General features: G+C 44.5%; 2 protein-coding genes across 6 annotated transcripts in view; one reads left to right on the top strand and one right to left on the bottom strand.

Moving 5' to 3' along the window:
• Nucleotides 1-4496: 4496 nt before the first annotated feature.
• On the bottom strand, nucleotides 4497-10385 carry LOC115072007. Of its 3 annotated transcripts, none has more exons than XR_003851070.1 (2): nucleotides 8384-9218; nucleotides 4497-7762 (listed from the first exon to the last, which is right to left on the bottom strand). XR_003851070.1 is itself a non-coding variant. In XM_029568234.1 (2 exons), the coding sequence occupies exon 1, from the start codon at nucleotides 10350-10352 to the stop codon at nucleotides 9501-9503; it is 852 nt and encodes a 283-aa protein (XP_029424094.1). In that variant the 5' UTR covers nucleotides 10353-10385; the 3' UTR covers nucleotides 4497-7762; nucleotides 9233-9500. The 3 variants fall into 3 exon arrangements, 1 of the variants encoding a protein (XP_029424094.1); XR_003851071.1 differs by having other exon boundaries at nucleotides 8472-9218; XM_029568234.1 differs by lacking the exon at nucleotides 8384-9218 and adding an exon at nucleotides 9233-10385.
• Nucleotides 9314-17416, top strand: part of Gsk3b (glycogen synthase kinase 3 beta) — a 197566-nt gene continuing 189463 nt past the window's right edge. Inside the window, exon 1 of one of the 3 annotated variants that reach the window (XM_008842903.2) lies at nucleotides 9314-10869. In XM_008842903.2, coding sequence (XP_008841125.1) covers nucleotides 10782-10869 — 88 coding nt within the window. In that variant the 5' untranslated portion in view covers nucleotides 9314-10781. The remainder of the gene's footprint in view (nucleotides 10870-17416) is intronic. The other 2 variants (XM_008842902.3, XM_029568233.1) reach the window with 2 other exon arrangements.

Genomic DNA, 17416 nt, shown 5'->3' with positions numbered 1-17416 from the left:
ATGTCATTGATACCAGTTAAGAGGAAATGAAATCAGTCAAACAGGAGAGGAAATATGGTTCAGAAAGGAGTGTTACTGTGAGGACTGACAGTGGGCTTTGGTATGAGTCACAGGGAGAGTAAGGACCAGAAAGAATTGGAAGAATCCAGAACTCATTACACTTCTATATCTGATGCTGTTGGTCATGGATTTTAACGTGTACTATTCCAGATTGGTTTACATAAAAGCAGTATTCTTTCTGCAGAAACAAGCAAAAGCTTCCTTTCTCTGTCATTTGGAAATCAAGTTCCTTTCTATTTTATGAGTATTGTAGCTAATGAATCTAATTGTTTTTGTACTAAAAATATTGATTGTGGGATTGATTCTGTGCCAGAAAGTGGTAAGTTAGCTATTCCCAGTGTTTTAGTTGTAAGTACTGAAACCAATACCTGAGTTTCAAGAGGGCGCTGTGGGTCTGGTGTGGGTTAAGGGAATGGGCTGGATGGTAATTTTCCTTGGGGCTTGCTCACTCTGTCAATGCAGTGAGTGCTCCATCAGGAGCTTGACAGAAGGGGCACCATGGGTTTGAGATAGTCATCTAGACCATATTTCTGAGGGAGTAAAGAGTTACTTCCCATTACAAGTTTAGCTTTGAAACATGGTTCAGAACTGGTCCCAGTAGTAGTTATTCCATTCAGGAAGTATTTATATTCTGAGCATAGGGAACGTAGTGGGATTTTCCACAGAAGTAGAGAGGATGCCATGGGATATTAAGTTCTCCTGCAATCTTTCCCTGGTAACAGATGAAGCAGTCTGGCTCTGATATGGTGTCAGATTTTTTTCAAATGCCCTACAAAAATGAGGGTTCCAAAAATGAGGGATGAAGTATGGAACCCATCATTACAGTGGAAATAAGACTGACCATTACATGGTGGACGTAAAGTGCTTCCCACATATCTGGGTCTCTAGGGGGTGCAGAAGGTTGTAAGAAACAAAGATGTTTGTGTGTGTGTGTGTGTGTGTCTTTTTGAGTCAGGGTCTCCCTGTAGCCCCAGCTGGCTGGAACCTGATATGTAGACCAGGCTGGCCTTGAACTCAGAGATCAGCCTGCCTCTGCCTCCTGAGTGCTGGGATTAAAGGCACGCACCACCATCCCTGGCTTAAGCTCAGGTTATTTTTTAAAGAATAGATTTCAAGCCAGGCATAGTGGCTTTAATCCCAGCACTTGGGAGGCAGAGGCAGGCAGATCTCTATGAGTTTGAGGCCAGCCTGGTCTACATAGTGAGTTCCAAATCAGTTGGGTTTACAGTGAAACATGCTCCCCCTACCGCCCAGCAAAAAAAAGCCGCTGGTCACACACTGAGATTCTCTGTGAATTGCCCAAGCCTAAGTGGCACATCTAGGATGAAACCTCTACATCTAAGACTCATGGAACATAGAACAAGGATGAAGAGAACATTAATGCATCTTTCAATTCTCATTAATGAAGCTCCCTCATGCAACAGAGGGCCAGGAACACAAAAGGCCACAAATGGCCAAAAAGCAGAGACTAACAGAGAACAAGAGTCAGCAGAGTGAGGGTCCTTGGACAGGACTCCTATATTGAGGTGAACACACCCAGGGCTCAGGGACCATTGTAGAAGAGAGGGCAGAAAGATTCTAAGAGCCAAGGAGGAGGTGAATGAACATATGAAAATAGTCCTACAGGCATCTGGGACCCTTCTCATACAAACCAACAGCAATGGTGTCACCATGCACAAGACCCATACAAACTTGGGCAGATTAAAAACCCAGCACATAACTGTGGAAATGGACAACAGGGTCCAATCTTAGTCGAAGAATTATTGGCAGCTGATTACTGCTGAATGAGGAAGAGCTGATCTTCCTGAAGGGAGAGACTCTAAAAAGGCTGACTAAATCCCACTGGATGAACCTGCATTGAGGAATATCTTGGGACTCTAACTTTACATAATAGGCCTTAATACAAATGACAGACTCTATGAACTCCAATGGGGGCTATGGGAGGGTGCCAAAGGGGAAGGGGAAAGGGGTATAAAGATGATTTTATGTATGAAATACACGAAAATTCAATAAAAAATTCTTTTAAAAGGTTCTGGAGATAGTAGTGATGATTGCATAACACTGTGAATGTGCTTTATGCTACTTGGTTAGTGCATATATACAATGCATATTAATATAATTAATACATATAATAATCTGTTGGTTTGAATGAGAATGTCCCCCATAGACTTCAAGTATTTGGACATTTTTGTCCCCAGTTGGTGGGGCTGTTTTAAGAGGTTTTAGGAGGTGCGGCCTTGCTGGAGGCAGCATATCACTGGCGGCAGGCTTTGAGTTCTTAAGCTATGTCAGATTGCCAGTTTCTCTCTGCTTCCTGTGCCTGCTTGAAGATGTGATTGCTCGGCTTTCTGCTCTGGCTGCTAGTCCTTTACCCATATGAAATCTCCTCATTGGTAAGAGTGCACTGGGTTACTTATTGGCAAGGGGAGTCTTTCTTGCACCCATTTGTGTAACTGAACTATACTGCAGGCTAGTAGTTTGGCACGAATTTCTAGGTTTCCCATTTCCAATGATCCTTGAGGATTCTTATGAGGGTAGGGGGTCTACAAAACAATCTCATGAGCTGAGAGTTTTAATTCTTGCTCAGGGTGAGTTTCTCACCTGGAAGAGAGCCATAGGGAATAAGGTGGTCCAGGGCAACTCAGTCTGCTGGCAAAATTTACTTAGGGCCTGCTTTAATGTTTAACTCATATGTTCAACTTTTACTGAATTCTGTGGCAGACAGGCCACATGTAAGTTCCATTTAATTTGTTGGGCCTTTGCCAGTCCTTGCGTGGTCTCAGCTATAAAGGCAGGTCTGTTGTCTGACCTGACTGAGGTGAGCATCCCAACCTGGGACAAAATCTATTAGCAAAACTTTTATCTCCCTAACCTTTTCAGTTCTTGTGGGATATGTCTCCACTCAGCCAGAGTAAGTGTACACAATAACTAGCAGGTACTTATATCCCTTGCTAGATGGTAGTTCAGTAGTGTATCTCTAGATCTTCAGATGGGGCTCTGTCTAAATCCTCTGTATTCCTGATGGCTGGAAAGGGCCTTGTTTGGTACGGATGCAGCAGGTACAAGCTTGGCATCTCTGGATTATGTTTCCACAAAGTGTGTGGGAGCCTAGCCATATAGTAATACTAGTTTAGTAAAGTCTCTAGGGCTGTCTTTCCCACACGGGTATCATCATGAGTTGGTGGTCCACAAGATGGGACAGATGGTCTGAAACAAAAGGAGCCACCATCCATGTGAGTCTTTAGTTCATTTTTATTGTTTTGCCCAGGCCTGTTCCTGAGTATAGTTTGGGCATTTGGGAAAGGTTGAGAGCACCAGGGCTTTGCTAGGAGCCACCTGGGGCCTAGGGGGTGGGGGAGGTGGTCATGGCTGCTTATTTTGCTTCCAGGGCTTCCCTTTGGTTTCCTTTGGTGCTAGGGACTTTTCTGATGTCCCTTACAATGGATGAGAGCAACAGTTGCTGGGATCCAAATAATTCCTAGGAGGCACAAGATTTCAGTTTGATTTTTAACTGCTTTTCTTCCATGGTGAGAAGTCCCCTCTTCCTTATAGACAGCTCCACACACATGGAGGGTGGCAAAGGAATATTTTGGAGCTTATGCAGACATGTAGAAAGCTATCCTCTAGGTCCAACCAGACACTACCTTTCAGCCATATGTGGTGGTCACAAAACTGCAGAATTTGGGCCCATTTAGGCTGTGGCTTGGTGGCAGTGGAGTTACATACTCAAGACATATAGTACTCACACTCTTTCACATCAGACTCCACGTGAAACCGCCTCATGAGATTTCCCTAAGTTAGAGGCTGCTGGGAGGCAATCAATCTCCCCTTCCATGTGAAGCATTGGGCCTGACTATGGGTCACCCTGGGGTGTCTTACCTTGTCCAGGTGATTTGTCCACCATCTCTCTCTAGCCTCCTGGTGAAACATGATCAGATGAACTGGGCTGTGCTACACTGAGTTTGGAAGTGGAGGAAATTGATTGGGTGGCATGCCTTCCAAATGTGCACCTACCTGTCCACTGCTCACTTACCTGGTATGAGCAGAGTGCTGCAGCAGTAGTGACTCAAAAGGCCAGTCTTTCTGGTGCGCTCTAGTGGTTCTTCCAATGCACCAAATTATTAAGGGAAAACTGGGGCGGGGGACCAGTCATGCAGAGAAGGCACCAAGAGACTCACATAGAGAAATCAGGAAGCTTATTCTTGCTAGTTATAGCATTTATAGGTCCCTTGCACTGTCACATCATTGTTGAGTATATGTTATTATTAAAAAAGGTACCTAATGCCCTAAGACCACCAAAAGGAAATTTCTTCTGCAAGAATTTTGCAGAGGTAGATATTTAGGGCAGGGGTTAAGTTTTTTAATTTTTTAATTTACTTTTTTAACATAAGTCTTATTACCTGTGCTTTAACAAACAAGGCAGTTGTCCACAGATGTCTCAGTAGGTAACTGTGGTATTTATTTTCTCCATTTTAGTTTTCTTTTTCAACACAGATTTTAGTAAACATTTATAAAACCACTACAAGGTAAGTTACTATTTCAAAAATATAAAATCAGTTGTAATGTTAGTCACAGACAAAGGTGACATTAAATGCACGGCTTTCTTTCTTTCCCCCAATCAGTTCCATAGTGAGTTTGTCAGCCTTTTCAGTCAGGAGGGTGGTGGTCGCAATATCTTGGAGGCAGAGCAGTCATTCTGCTGTTTAGACAGGTAGGCCACAGGGTGCTGCCAGGGCCCTATATTCTGAGTTAAAACTCCCAGGGTCATTCCCTTCTTTTTGTGGATGAACAAGTTTTAAACCCTTGGTTTATACTGGAGAGTCCCAAAACCAGTGCTTCTTGTAGGTTTTTTTTTGATAGTTAAAAAGGCCTTCTGTTGTCCCCACGGAAGGGCTCCTTTGCCCTACTTTTGGTGCTTCATAGAGGGGTTTGACTATTAGCAGCTCTTAGCAAAGGCCTGATGTTCTCAACCTTTCCCAAATGCCCAATATACTCGGGAAGAGGAGGCCTGGGCAAAACAATAAAAAGGAACTGAAGAATCCAGATGTGACAGAAGCTGGCTGAACTCTCACATATGTCTCTGAATCTTTCAAGTGAGGAAGAGTTATTACTTTTTTTCATTCAGATCCCAAGGCCTGATGTCCTTTTGAGATCTGGGATTCTAGATACCTTTCTTTTGGCAGATCATTTAAAAAATTTTATCTATCTATCTATCTATCTATCTATCTATCTATCTATCCATCCAGCCATCCAGCCATCATCTACCTACCTACCTACCTACCTACCTACCTATGAGTGTATTGCCTGCATGTATGTAAGTGCACCCATATTGTACAATGCCAAAGAGGGTGTCAGATCCCCTAAAACTGGAGTTATGGCCAGTTGTTAGCCACCATGTGGTTAAACTGCCTTTTTTGGCAGATCTTAGTCCTTTTGAGAGAAGTCCTATATCCAGCCTCTTGAAGCAGGTCCAGTAGCAAGCACCTTTGTTCCTCACTTGCATTTTCCAGGGTTCCACTCACCAGGAGTAAATGATCCATGTATTGCTATGTGCATTTCAGTTCTATACTTGGGAAATCAGCTAGGTCACTTGCTAAGGCTTCCCCAAATATCATGGGATAGTTTTTGAGTCCTTGGGGCAATCCAGCCCAGGTTAGCTGTCCTTTTTTGCTGCTGAGTTCCTCTCATTCAAAGGCAAATATTGGCTGCCTTGTAGGTGCCAAGAGAATTATGTTGTTGTTAAAGAATGTCTTAACCCCTTCAGCTCAACCTGAAAGCAGATATTTGCCCTCCAGATGCCCCTCTGGGATAGTAGATACAGAAAAAGGTATCCTTGAAGTCCAAGCAGGTGAACCACTGTGCTTCCACAGGTGTGAGACTCAGGAGAGTATATGGGTTGGGGACCACTGGATGAATGGTGGCTGTTGCTTGGTTGATGGCTCACAGGTCCTGGAAAGGTGAGTAGTCCAGGACTGACATTTTTGAAGTATTCCAAGCTCCGAGAATTTCTGCCGATGAGTCTGAATTCCAATCTTGGTTTCAAGAGATAAGAGGTATTGTTGAACCCTTGTCAGGCAGCTGTAGGTAGCAGCTCAACTATCACAGGTGGATGATTAATGGCCAGACCAGGTGGGTTTATTTCAGCCCAGAGTACAGGGAAGCAGGAGTTTCAAGCTTCCAGGGTAAAGTTGGTGTTTGATGAGTTGGGAGTGAATTATCCTTTCTTCCTCTTGGGGATTGAGATTGACAGGATCAGAGAAGTGGCTTCTGGGAATTTCTTTCAAGGCAAGCAGTGCCATCAATGAAGAAGGTAATTCATGCTCCAAGCTTAGACAACAGATCTCTTCCCAAGGGCTCTGGGAGCTCCAGATGATAGAGGAATTATTTGATGTCATCCCATGTAGCACTTGCAAGACTTACAGAAGGGACACCTCACTGGAACACTAGTGGCTTCCGCTATTGTTGTCCCTCCTGATATGCAACCCACTACTTTGGTAACAAATGAATATTCAGCACCAGTGTAGACCATGCCCATCAAATGGCCCCCAATTTTCATTTTTGACCATGGGCTTGTGGTGACCTAATTTGAATGAGTCAGTCTATTCCAGCCAGTCCAGTGAAGTTTGTTGTGGGAGGTGCTTGCATGGAATGAGATTCTGCCTTGGTTTTTGGGCTGCTCCCTTTCCCCATTTTCTTATTGGGGCATTCATTTTTTGTTTGTTTTGGGACAGGGTCTCCCTGTAACTCCAGGTGGCCTGGAACTTGCTATGTAGACAAGGCTGGCTTTGAACTCAGATCTGCCTGCCTCTGCCTCCCAGGTGCTGGGATTAAAGGCATGCACCTTCAATGTCTCTTGTTTGGTAGTCTGTTTATGAACACTTTTTATAACCTCCAGCAGTTAGGTGCTATTCATCCTTACAAAGCCTTCCAGTTTCTGAAGTTTCCTCCAAACGTCTCCTTGTTCCTAGCCCACAAAAGCTGTATTCATCATTCATTTTTAGGGGCTTCAGGGTCCAAAGGCGTGAACTGGAAGAGCCTCTTCTCAAGTTAGGAGGGCTTTCATCTGGTTTTTGTAGAATTTCAGTGGTCTTCATAGTTCCTGTTTTAGTCCTTTTAGTAGGGGATACCTTTCTAGGCAGACTTTATCACCTTCTGAATTGGGGTCCCAGTGTGGATCTTCTACTGGGAGGGCATTTCTGACCTGTTTCTGCATTTAGTTCCTGTCCTTGGACCTGAGTCATTAATCATTTCTCAATTTCAGTCATCATTTGTTGCCATTCCTATTAAGAAGGGTCAGGAGGAGTTGGCAGCTGTCCCCTCAAACATGATGATACATGTGACAAATGGATTCTACTATGTTCTGTGGTTTCTTGGATAAGGGGATGAGGTGCTTCTAATTCAGCAAGTCTGGTTGAGAAGGGCTGATAGTAATAAACAGGCTGTCCTCCCTCTATGCTACCATCCTGCACAACAAGCTGGGGCCACCTAGTGTCTCAGAGGGGCATCTGGAGTATGGGAGTCTGCCTTCAGGTTGAGGTGCAGTGGTTAAGACATTCTTTAAGAACAGAATTGATTGTGGGTGCCTAAGCAAGTAAGGTGATTAAGGTGACTGCAAACAAATGTTTCTCAAGATAACTTTGAGGTCTTTCATGTTTTCCATTTTAGTCAGTATTCGTAAAACCACCTTTTGTGGCTTTATGTCCTTAAGTATAAAAAATATAGAATTAGTCATTAAACAAAAAAGCAATTATCAGACACACCAAAAGGTAACCTTAACTGCATGGGTATATTCCTTTTCCCATCATAAGATTACCCTACAGTGAAGGGCCAGCTTTCCTGGGGGTAATCATCTGCTAAACCTGAGCAGCTGCTCCCTTAAAGGGATGGAAACACTCTTTCCCATATTGCTTATCATTTCCACTGTCTTACAGCAGGCCAGTCCCACTCATTCACTTTGACCTCCGTAGACATCAGAATCAGCAAACACTATCTAGACTTCTCCTGTTTCCCATCAGTTTACTTTGTTCTGCTCCAAGTCCCTCATCAGTTTTTCAAAGCAATACCTAGATAATCTGATCAAGTACGTGTACTTTTACATGTGCTTTCTGCAGATAGCATCTCAACTAGAAAGGGATGACTTTGCACGTGAAAACTACAAACATCACCCGATTACAATCACAGCCATTCTACTTTCTCTAGCCAGAGGTAGCTATACCGCACAGATCTCTCACAGACACGAGTGGGCCAAAGGAACTGTTCCCTCCTAGAACAATGGCCACTGGCCTACGTGTAAAACCCAGTCAAGCAGCAGTGTATAGCTCACCCTTGCTCCAAAGGAAAAGCTGCTAAGGGCAATTCTGACTTGCGCTTCTTGGGAGGTTCAGAATATTTCGCCTGACATTTCCCCTCACCTGCTTTGGCGGGCTGGTTTTGGGTTGGGTCGCACGCCGAGCGTGCGCACATGCAGCATGAGCTCATCTCTCAGGGGCGTTTCCAGAAGGCCGGGCCTGGCTGCGTACGCCCGGCTCAGAGGGCCTTAGCACCCCCCTCGCCCCCGCCCCCGACTGGGCGGGCGCGGCTGCCCTGAGGCGCTGCGGTTCTGGAACCTTTGTTCCCACTTTAGCTTTGGAGGGCTTCCGCTGTGGAGCCCGTCCAGCCCTTTCAGGGAGGACTCCCTCGGATACTCTGCAAGCGCGATCACGCGCCGAGGGGAGCCTCGGGAAGGAGGGATGAGCCGCGCCCTGCGGAGAGCTCCCAGGGGTGGGGTCGGCTCCAGACCCGCTGCAGCGCTCTGGGCACTGCAGCAGTTTCAGACGGGCTTCGCTAACCTGCAGCTGCACGGTGGGGAGCAGCTGCAGGCCAGCTCGGGAGCCCGTCCGCCATGACCCAGGTCGCGCTCCTCTCGCCGCCCCCTACTCGAGGGACCACCGGAGGCCAATCCCACTGCAGCTAGGTCTTGCGATAGCTCGACAGTGGGCACCGATTGGCCGCCGCCACGGCCTCCGGTCACCCTCCTCTCTTTCGCCCCCACGCCCGCTCCAGCGCTGCAAACCAATGAGACGGCGCTTTATAGCCGCCCTCCCTTCGCCCTTTTCTACTACCGCCTCGGAGAAGGAGGAGAAGTTCTGACTGGCTAGCTGTCCTCGGAAGCCCCTTTCCCTTCGCCAATCACCGAGAACGGTCCACTCCCAGAGGAGTTTTCCAGCCAATGACGAAGCGGCCGCGGCGCCGCGCCGCGTAGTTTCTCCCGCGACTCGAGGTTTCACAGTCCTTAACTCTTCAGGCTTTCTCCTGAGGGCGGGCAGCTCTGATTGGCCGCGGTTGCTGTCGTCGAATCTCTCCCCCCAGCCAGCCCCAGAACAAGACGAATCTACCTTCTTTGGGTTCGGCTATCTCCGGCACCCCTCGTTGTTGGGGCGTGGTCTCCCAGCGACGTTTTCTCATTGGCTCTTCAGAACGATCGGCTTTTTCCGGCTGGAGCCGCCAGCCAACGGCGTCTGTGATTCGTTCCGCTTCAGGGTACGACAGCCCAGCCGAAGCTGGCGGGCGCGGGCTCGGCGGGCGATTTCCAGACGCCTTTTACGCAGGCGGCTGGGCGCTGGGCGGTGTGAGGCTGGGTGGGGGAGGAAGGAGGCGGACCACGAGTAGGAAGGGGGAGGGGGAGGAGGAAGGGCTAAGGCGGCTGCGCAGACGGCTCTCCTCACGCAGAGCAGCCCCCGACCCGGGCGAATGCGGGCTTGTGCCGCCTCCGCCTCTGCCTCCGCCTCCGCCGCCCGGGCCGAGTGACAAAGGAAGGAAGGAAGCGAGGAGGAGCAGGGCCCGCTGCCGTTGACAGGGCTTCGCGCTAGGGGCACCGCGCGGACACTTCCTGAGCGGCCACTGAGCTGAGGCGAGGGGCGGAGGGGGGCCGCGCCGGTTCTGCGGACGGGGGAGAGGACCCCGAGGGACACAGCGGTTGCCGGGTTCCCATGTCCCCGGCGTATGGGAAGAAGTCGAGGAGCCGCTGCCTGGGATCTGAAGGGAGCTGCCTCCGCCGCCGCCATGGCCGCTGGATACAGCCGCCGCCTGCAGCTGCCCCTGGCGCAATGAGAGGAACCGCCGCCACCCGCCGCTGACTGACTGGACTCCTCCGCCCTCCGGTTCGCCGGGCCGCCGCCGCCCGCCCGACGGGTCTCGCCGCTGCCGGAGCCGCAGTGTTGGCCGTCGCATCCCGAGCCATCCCCTCCCTCTTTCCCATCCCCCTTCTCTTCAAGCGTGAGACTCGTGATCCTTCCGCCGTTTCCCTTCTTCATTGACTCGGAAAAAAATCCCCGAGGAAAATACAATATTTCAGAGTACTTATTTTCAATCAAGAATTTGCCCTCGTTCACGTGAGATACATAAATATATTATATATATATATTTTTAAGGATTCCACTCCACCCTTTTTCTTACCTCCCAGGAAAGGGAGGTGAAAGAATTGTGTCCCACCCCAGCCCCAAATCATCTGTATGTTAAATATCGGTGCGGATCAGTTTTGAAGGAGAAATACATTGCTTTTTTTTTTTTTTTTAAATAGCTGTACAAAAGGAGCGCCAAGCCAAGTGGACGGTCATTTTTTTCTTTTCTCTTTTTCTTGTGGGAGAACTTAATGCTGCATTTATCATTAACCTAACACCCCAACACACAACAAAAGGAAGCAAAGGACGAAGGAAGGAAAAGGTGATTCGGAAAGAGTAATCATGTCAGGGCGGCCCAGAACCACCTCCTTTGCGGAGAGCTGCAAGCCGGTGCAGCAGCCTTCGGCTTTTGGCAGTATGAAAGTTAGCAGTGAGTATCGATTTTATTTTCCACCCTTTCTCCACCTCACCCCTCCGATCCGAAAGCTCCAAATACCGGGATCTTAAATCACTAGACCTTCTGCTAGAACAATCCAGAGGTAAAGGAACAAGGGCCAAACCTGTCTCCAGGCGAGGATGAGGCAGCTCCCTTTTCTCCTCCCATCTCCGTGCGCCCTCCCCCCGTCTCCTTAACCTTGAATGGGAAAATAGGATTTTGATCGGTGTGATTCGATTTGCAACTTCTTGTCGTGCACGCTCTTGTTGCTGGGAGTCGGCGTTCGCCAGTGCTCAGTGCTCCCGGGTTATATAGGAGAGGGTTGGTTGCCTGCCCAGCCTTTGCAATAAAGACGGGAAGGGACTTGAAAGCGTGATTGTGCGTTTGCACGGCGAGTGGCTTCTGGAATGAGCGCGGTGATTTTCGGTACCTCAGCTCCCCCGGGTTATCCTGGTTCTGTGTGGAGATATTAAGCACCCCAGTGTCCTAACGTTTTTTTTTTTTTTTTTTTTTTTTTTTTTGCCCGTGTGACTATACAGAATAGTTCTTGATCCTGGAGATGAACTTGGTAGCCCGCATTCACGCGGGAGGCCGGCAGCGGATCCCTCCTTTAGTCGGTTGGGTGGAAGCTGCTGAATACCCCGTAGCAGTTGTATCTCAAGTGCATTGTCTTCAATTAGATAAGTGGCTGGACGTGTTATCTGTTTAACCTTCCTGCTTTGAGGTCTCCAATATGCCGCCATATAATTTGTTTAATCAGAAGGCAACTTGGAAGTAGATACAAGTTTTGATTGAGGTTAGATTGTCACAGTGCCAAATATTAAGTTAAATGTTAATTGTCACTGGCTTGTTGGATTTTCTAAACTGCAGAGGATACCTTTTTAGCTTTATTAAAATGTATCAAACATTGTCACATTTACCTAAGACTGGATTTAATGATCACAGTATAGGTTTGGGCCTTTCTAGCATATCTCCTCGAAGCAGTGGTCTTGAAAATAACAGGAATACTTGGAAGGCTGTGTTGGACTGTTGTGTTGTGCTTAGGGTTGACACTGTCTCTTGCCCTGGGTTTGTGCTGAAAAGTCTGTTCTTGAAGTGTTTGAAATACCAAGTATCCAGTGTTTCAATGTATCTATTTGTGGAGACGTTTATGTGGTATTTAATGACAGTTTATCTGAATATACTTGCAGAATTTGACAAAAATATCTACTCTGTTTCCTTATTCTCTGAGAAGGGACCTGTGGACAAAGACAACTATTTTGTTGCCTAGAGGACCTGAAGAACTGAGATTAAAAAAATCAAAATGTGTGTGCTGTTACGTGAAATTACTCCTTCCGGGGCTGGAGAGATGGCTCAGCGGTTAAGAACACTGTTCTTGCAGAAGACCCGGGTTCGAATCCCAGCCACCCTCATGGCAGCTAACAACTGTCCATAACTCCAGTTCCAGGGATCTGACAGATTCTGTCCTCTACAGGCATTGCATGATGTGGATCACTTACATACAGGCATAACACTCATACATATAAGAAAAATAAAAGATTTAAAAAAGAAAAAAAAAGAAATCACTCCTTGCTTTTTTGGAACTTCCCTGGAACAGGTAATAACTGAAAGGGAAGTTAACTCTTTGGTGAGTAGCTAGTAGAGTCCCAGAGTAAGTGAAGAGGGGAAGCTGATTTCACATCTTTCAGGAAAGGATCATGCTTTCTAAGCACATTTTAATGGGGTCATTTGAAAGGAATTTTAATAATTTAGGGTAATTCTCAGTTTTGATGAAACAACTTAAGAGCCTTTGTGATACTTCAGTCTTGGATGTTTGCTGTTTTGCTTAGTTTAAAATCCACTCAATGGCTGGGCTTGGTGGTGCACACCTTTACTCAGTACTCTGGAGGCACAGGCAGGCAGGTCTCTTGAGTTCAAGGCCAGCCCAGTCTACCAAGTTCCTGGCCGTGGGGCTATTGGGAGACCCTTCCCTGTCTCAAAAAGACCAAAAAAAAAGGGGGAAAAAAAAAAGCCACTCAAAAATCAATTTTAAACAATTCATTAAGCATTTGTTAGGGTACAGGGGTTCCAAAGGGATTCTTTCAAAACTATCGATACATAAGAAATTATCACCCTTGTCCTCAAAACCTCTTGTGGTAAAAGGCAGCCTGTCAGAAAAAGATGAAGAATAATTCCGCTGTTCAGAGGGACAAAGGATAAAGGGGTGCTGAAAAAAGACCTGCAGAAGGCAGACAGACAGAGAAGGTATGTTTAAAACAGGTACTGAGGCCGTGACAAGAACTCGTGGACAAGCATGAAGTGTTAGAAGTGGAAGGGAAGTGTAGAAGAAGCTCAGAGAACCCTGTTTTGTATAATGGGAGTAAGCAAATATGAATTTTTTTTTGATCATTTTGAGACTGGGTCTGTCTGCCTGTAGCCCCAGCTGGCCTAAAACTCATTTTGTAGACCAGGCTGGCCTTGAACTCTCAGAGACCCACCTGCCTCTGCCTCCCAAGTGCTGGGATCAGTGGTGTGCGCCACTGTGTCTGGCTGGCAAATCTGAATTAAAGGGGTCGAAATGGGAAAATAAGACATGGCATTTGTGATTTCAGGGAAGGTTAGCTGATAGCAAAGGAGGCTTATAAAAATTTGGGTGGGATTTAAGAGAGGCTTGGATTTGCTGTAGATTGCTGTCCAGGATACTTGTTGAAGATTTGGGTGGCAGAGTTGATGGTGTAGAGGGACATTAGAACCCTTTTTGGGAGATAGTGGGATAGGTTGTAAATCATGAAGTCAAACATGAAAATGGGATGAAAGGAGCAGATTCCAAGCCTGAGTGAGGAGCTGGCAGGACTTTGGATATGACTGAAGGGGTGGGGGGGATATTTGTGGAGTCAGGAGTTAAAAATAAATTCTGAGGTTATTGGTCGGGAAGACTTGACCACTGAGTTATATTGTTAATTGTAATGGGGAAATTGAGAAAATGCTGAGAGGGTGGATGAGTTCACTTAAAAAAATTTCATATACAATAGGTTTCCTTGAAATTCACCAAAAAGCAGTTATTGGCAAAGATATTTAACTTTCCATTCTATTAATGTAATTTCTATTTTCCTTGACACAAAAATGTGAGATATTTGGGAACAGTAAATGAGGTTAATACTTTTGGTTAAATCTAAAAGAGAAATTTTTTTTTAGTATAGATTCAAAAGCCTTATGTTTGAAACAGTTATTATAGTGCCATGATAATTTATTTGAAAAGAATGAAAATACTAAACTATGAATTAAGCATTTTAGATATTTTATATAGCCTTCAATTTAATCCTTACAACATACTTAAACTTGTTTTCACAAATAATGATTATTTTTAGGTAAATTTTGCCTTTAAAATAATGATAATACTTTAATAATAATTTAAAAGTTGATTATAGAAGAGTTTTTTTTGTTAAGGTATTTATCTCGGGTTTAAATACCAGTATATTTCAAATTCTTTTTACTTGCTCTGATGAAATCAATTATTTTTTATTCACATCCAGATTTATGTATTATTAAACATACTAATATTTACACAGGTCTTTCTTTAGAATCACTTTTTACTCAAAACAGAGAAAGTATGATTGTCCATGGTAATTTTGGTTAAAATATTCCTAGTAAATGCTTTTGATGTACTATTGGAAAAATTTTGGCTAGTTGTCCAGATACAGTGCTTGAATACAAGGTTTGGAAAGTAACTCAAGTTGTTTCCTCATATGAGATATTTTTGATCAAAATTTTTATTAGCAAAGATGGAACAATTAGTTGCATAGTATTCTGCTGTCTCAAATTATACCGTGTTAAAACCAAAGACTAGCAGCTTGGAGGCTCTAGTAGTTTCTGCGAAAGTTTCATCTGATGACATGTAAAAACTTGATTATTAGAAATTAACCAATTTCTTGGTTTCCTATTTAATGTAGAAAAGATTGCTCATGTGTATGACTGAAAACTAGGACCTTCTGGACTAGACTAACTCATAGTTTTTAAGTGCTTAAGCTGTTCTGGCAAGAATTGCATGCTCTTTTGTTGCATACACCTTTAGAATGCTAATTATCAAGTGTTGGAGGCACTAGCCATCACTAGGAAGAAACTTCAAAGGGATCTAGAGATTGATTCATCAGTTAATTTATGACTGATTGGAAACTGTGCTTAGAAAACTGAGGTGACCTCTCATTTCTCTAGTCCATCAGCTGGTACTTGTGCCCTGTTTGCCTGTCTCTTCTGTTGGACTTTTGAGTTGCAGGTGTGAGATACTGCTTTGGATAAACAATAAACAGCCAGGCTAGGAAAACCAGTTTTAAAGCACCAGCTGGAGATGATGACACAGGACATTCTTTGCAGAGGGAAGGCTGAGAAACATGTAGATGCTGACCCTTCTGTTTCTGTTTTTGTTCCATACTTAATTAAAAAAAAAAATTGTGTGTGTGTGTGTGTCTATGTGTACCCACATTCTACATCCTGCATGTGTGTGTATGTGAAGGCCAGAGGACTCATTCTTGCTTTCCATCATGTGTCCTGTGGATTGAACTCAGGTTGTCAGGCATGCTTGGCAAGTGCTTTTACCCCCCTGAACCATCTTTTCTTTTCATTATTTTAAAATAAGATTCAAGGGATTGAGAGATGGGATTGATGAGGGCAGGCAGGATGTGAGACTGGTGCCTCTTGTGATGCTCCACCCTCAATGGCGACTAGAGGGGCAGAGCACATGGGTGTGACAGGAGTGAGCACTGGGACTAAAACAGGACCAACTTGATTCCCCAGGTACTGTTCCACAGAGAACACTGTGACAAAATAAATTTGTTGGAACAGTTAATAAAATTTCCTGCCTGATTTTATTTTATTTTTTGAGGGGTATTCCAGTGGTAATGAAAGAATTTTGCGTAATTTGAAGAATAAGAGCATTTTCATGGCATATGGATTTTTAGAGTGGATGTTACAGTCTTTGTATCGACCTTTGGTTATATAAATCTTTCTTAATTATACAAATTGTCTTTGAAATTTTTGAATTTGATATAGAAAATTATGTTTATGTAAAAACCTGAATAGAAAGGCAAGGAAAAACTGACAGTTAAAGGAGAAACTTTTTTTGAAACTTAAACTTAGAAATTAGGGCCAGCCAGATGGTTCATTGAGTAAAGGCACTTACTGCCAAGCCCAGCTACCTGAGTTTGATCTGAACCCCAAGGTGGAAGAAAAGAACGGACTCCTGTATGTTGTTGTCCTCTGACACCATACATTTCGGTCTGCATGTATGCCCCCCCCCCATACACACATTTACACACACGTAAATGTAAAAGGTTAAAAAACATAAAGGAATATTTATTCTATGCTAATATTCATTATTGGGTTTTTATTTTAGTTTTTTTTTAAACAGTCATAAATTAATTTTTTCTTTTCGTTTTCTGGCTTTTTTTTTTTTTTTTTTTTTTTTTTTTTTTTTTTTTTTTTTTTTTTTTTTTTTTTTTTTTTGAGACAGTCTCATTGGCCTAGAACTTGCTATGTAGTACAGGTTGGCTTTGAGTTCCGAGAGATCCACCTGCTCCTACCTTCCAGGTGCTGGGATTAAAGGTTTGTGCCACCAAGCCCGGCTTCTACAAATTACATTATATTTTTACCTAAAATACAAGTTTCTAGTAAAAAGTTCCTCTTTCCTCCGAAATGGTGTCTTTTATTAATATACTGATTTGGAAGGGGAATGAATTAACTCCAAACCATATTAATAAAAAACTATTAAGGACTCAGCTTGTACCATCATTGGCTAGAGAAACAAAATTAAGGAGAGGTCTGGTAAAATTAGTTCCAAGAAAACAGTGCAGCATAAAAAATGCTATTTATGAAGCTGGGCTTGGTGGCAGCACTTGGGAGGCAGAGGCTGGCAGATCTCTGAGTTCAAGGTCAGGCTGGTCTACAGGGTTCCAGGCCAGCTGGGGCTACAAGGACAAAGACCTCTCCCCCTCCCCCCCCAAAAAAAAGCTGTGAATATCTGACTTGGTGGTGCATGCCTTTAATCCCACCCAGCACTGGGGAGGCAAGGCAGGCCGATCTCTATGCTTTGGAGGCCATTCTAGTCTACATAGTTCTAGGCCAGCCATTCCTACATAGTGAGACCCTTTCTCAAAAACATCCGAAACAATAGCAACAAAAACCCAGACAAACAAAAAAAGTAGGCAGGCAAAAATATTAGAAACATTGGCACCAAGCAGGATCTTTCATCTCCTATATTGTGACTAGTATTAATTGTTCATGGTAGAATTCTTGGCTTAGGAAGGTAAAAACAAATAATTGCTTTAGTATAAGTGATCACTAATAACAATATGGTATGTTAGTGAATATTTACTGAGCACTCTGCCAGGCTCTTTACAGTTTAATCATTTGGCAACTGTACAAAATAGTTAATATTATTTCCTCTTTATAGGTGAGGTAAATGAGATGAGAGATGAATCAATCAGGTATGGTGGTCCACACCTTTGATCCCAACACTGGGAGGGAGAGGCAGGCGGATCTCTGTGAGTTTGAGACCAGCTGGGGCGAG

Source organism: Nannospalax galili, unplaced genomic scaffold, assembly GCF_000622305.1.
Source record: "Nannospalax galili isolate Female #2095 unplaced genomic scaffold, S.galili_v1.0 scaffold18, whole genome shotgun sequence".
Classification (NCBI taxonomy): Eukaryota; Metazoa; Chordata; class Mammalia; order Rodentia; family Spalacidae; genus Nannospalax; species Nannospalax galili.
The sequence above is the reverse complement of the archived record's forward strand: the minus strand, read 5'-3'. Positions and strand labels throughout refer to the sequence as shown.

What these genes read in the sequence shown, in the direction of transcription:
- LOC115072007 (XM_029568234.1), bottom strand. Translation starts at nt 10,352, where the DNA reads ATGAAGAAGGGAAACGGCGGAAGGATCACGAGTCTCACGCTTGAAGAG.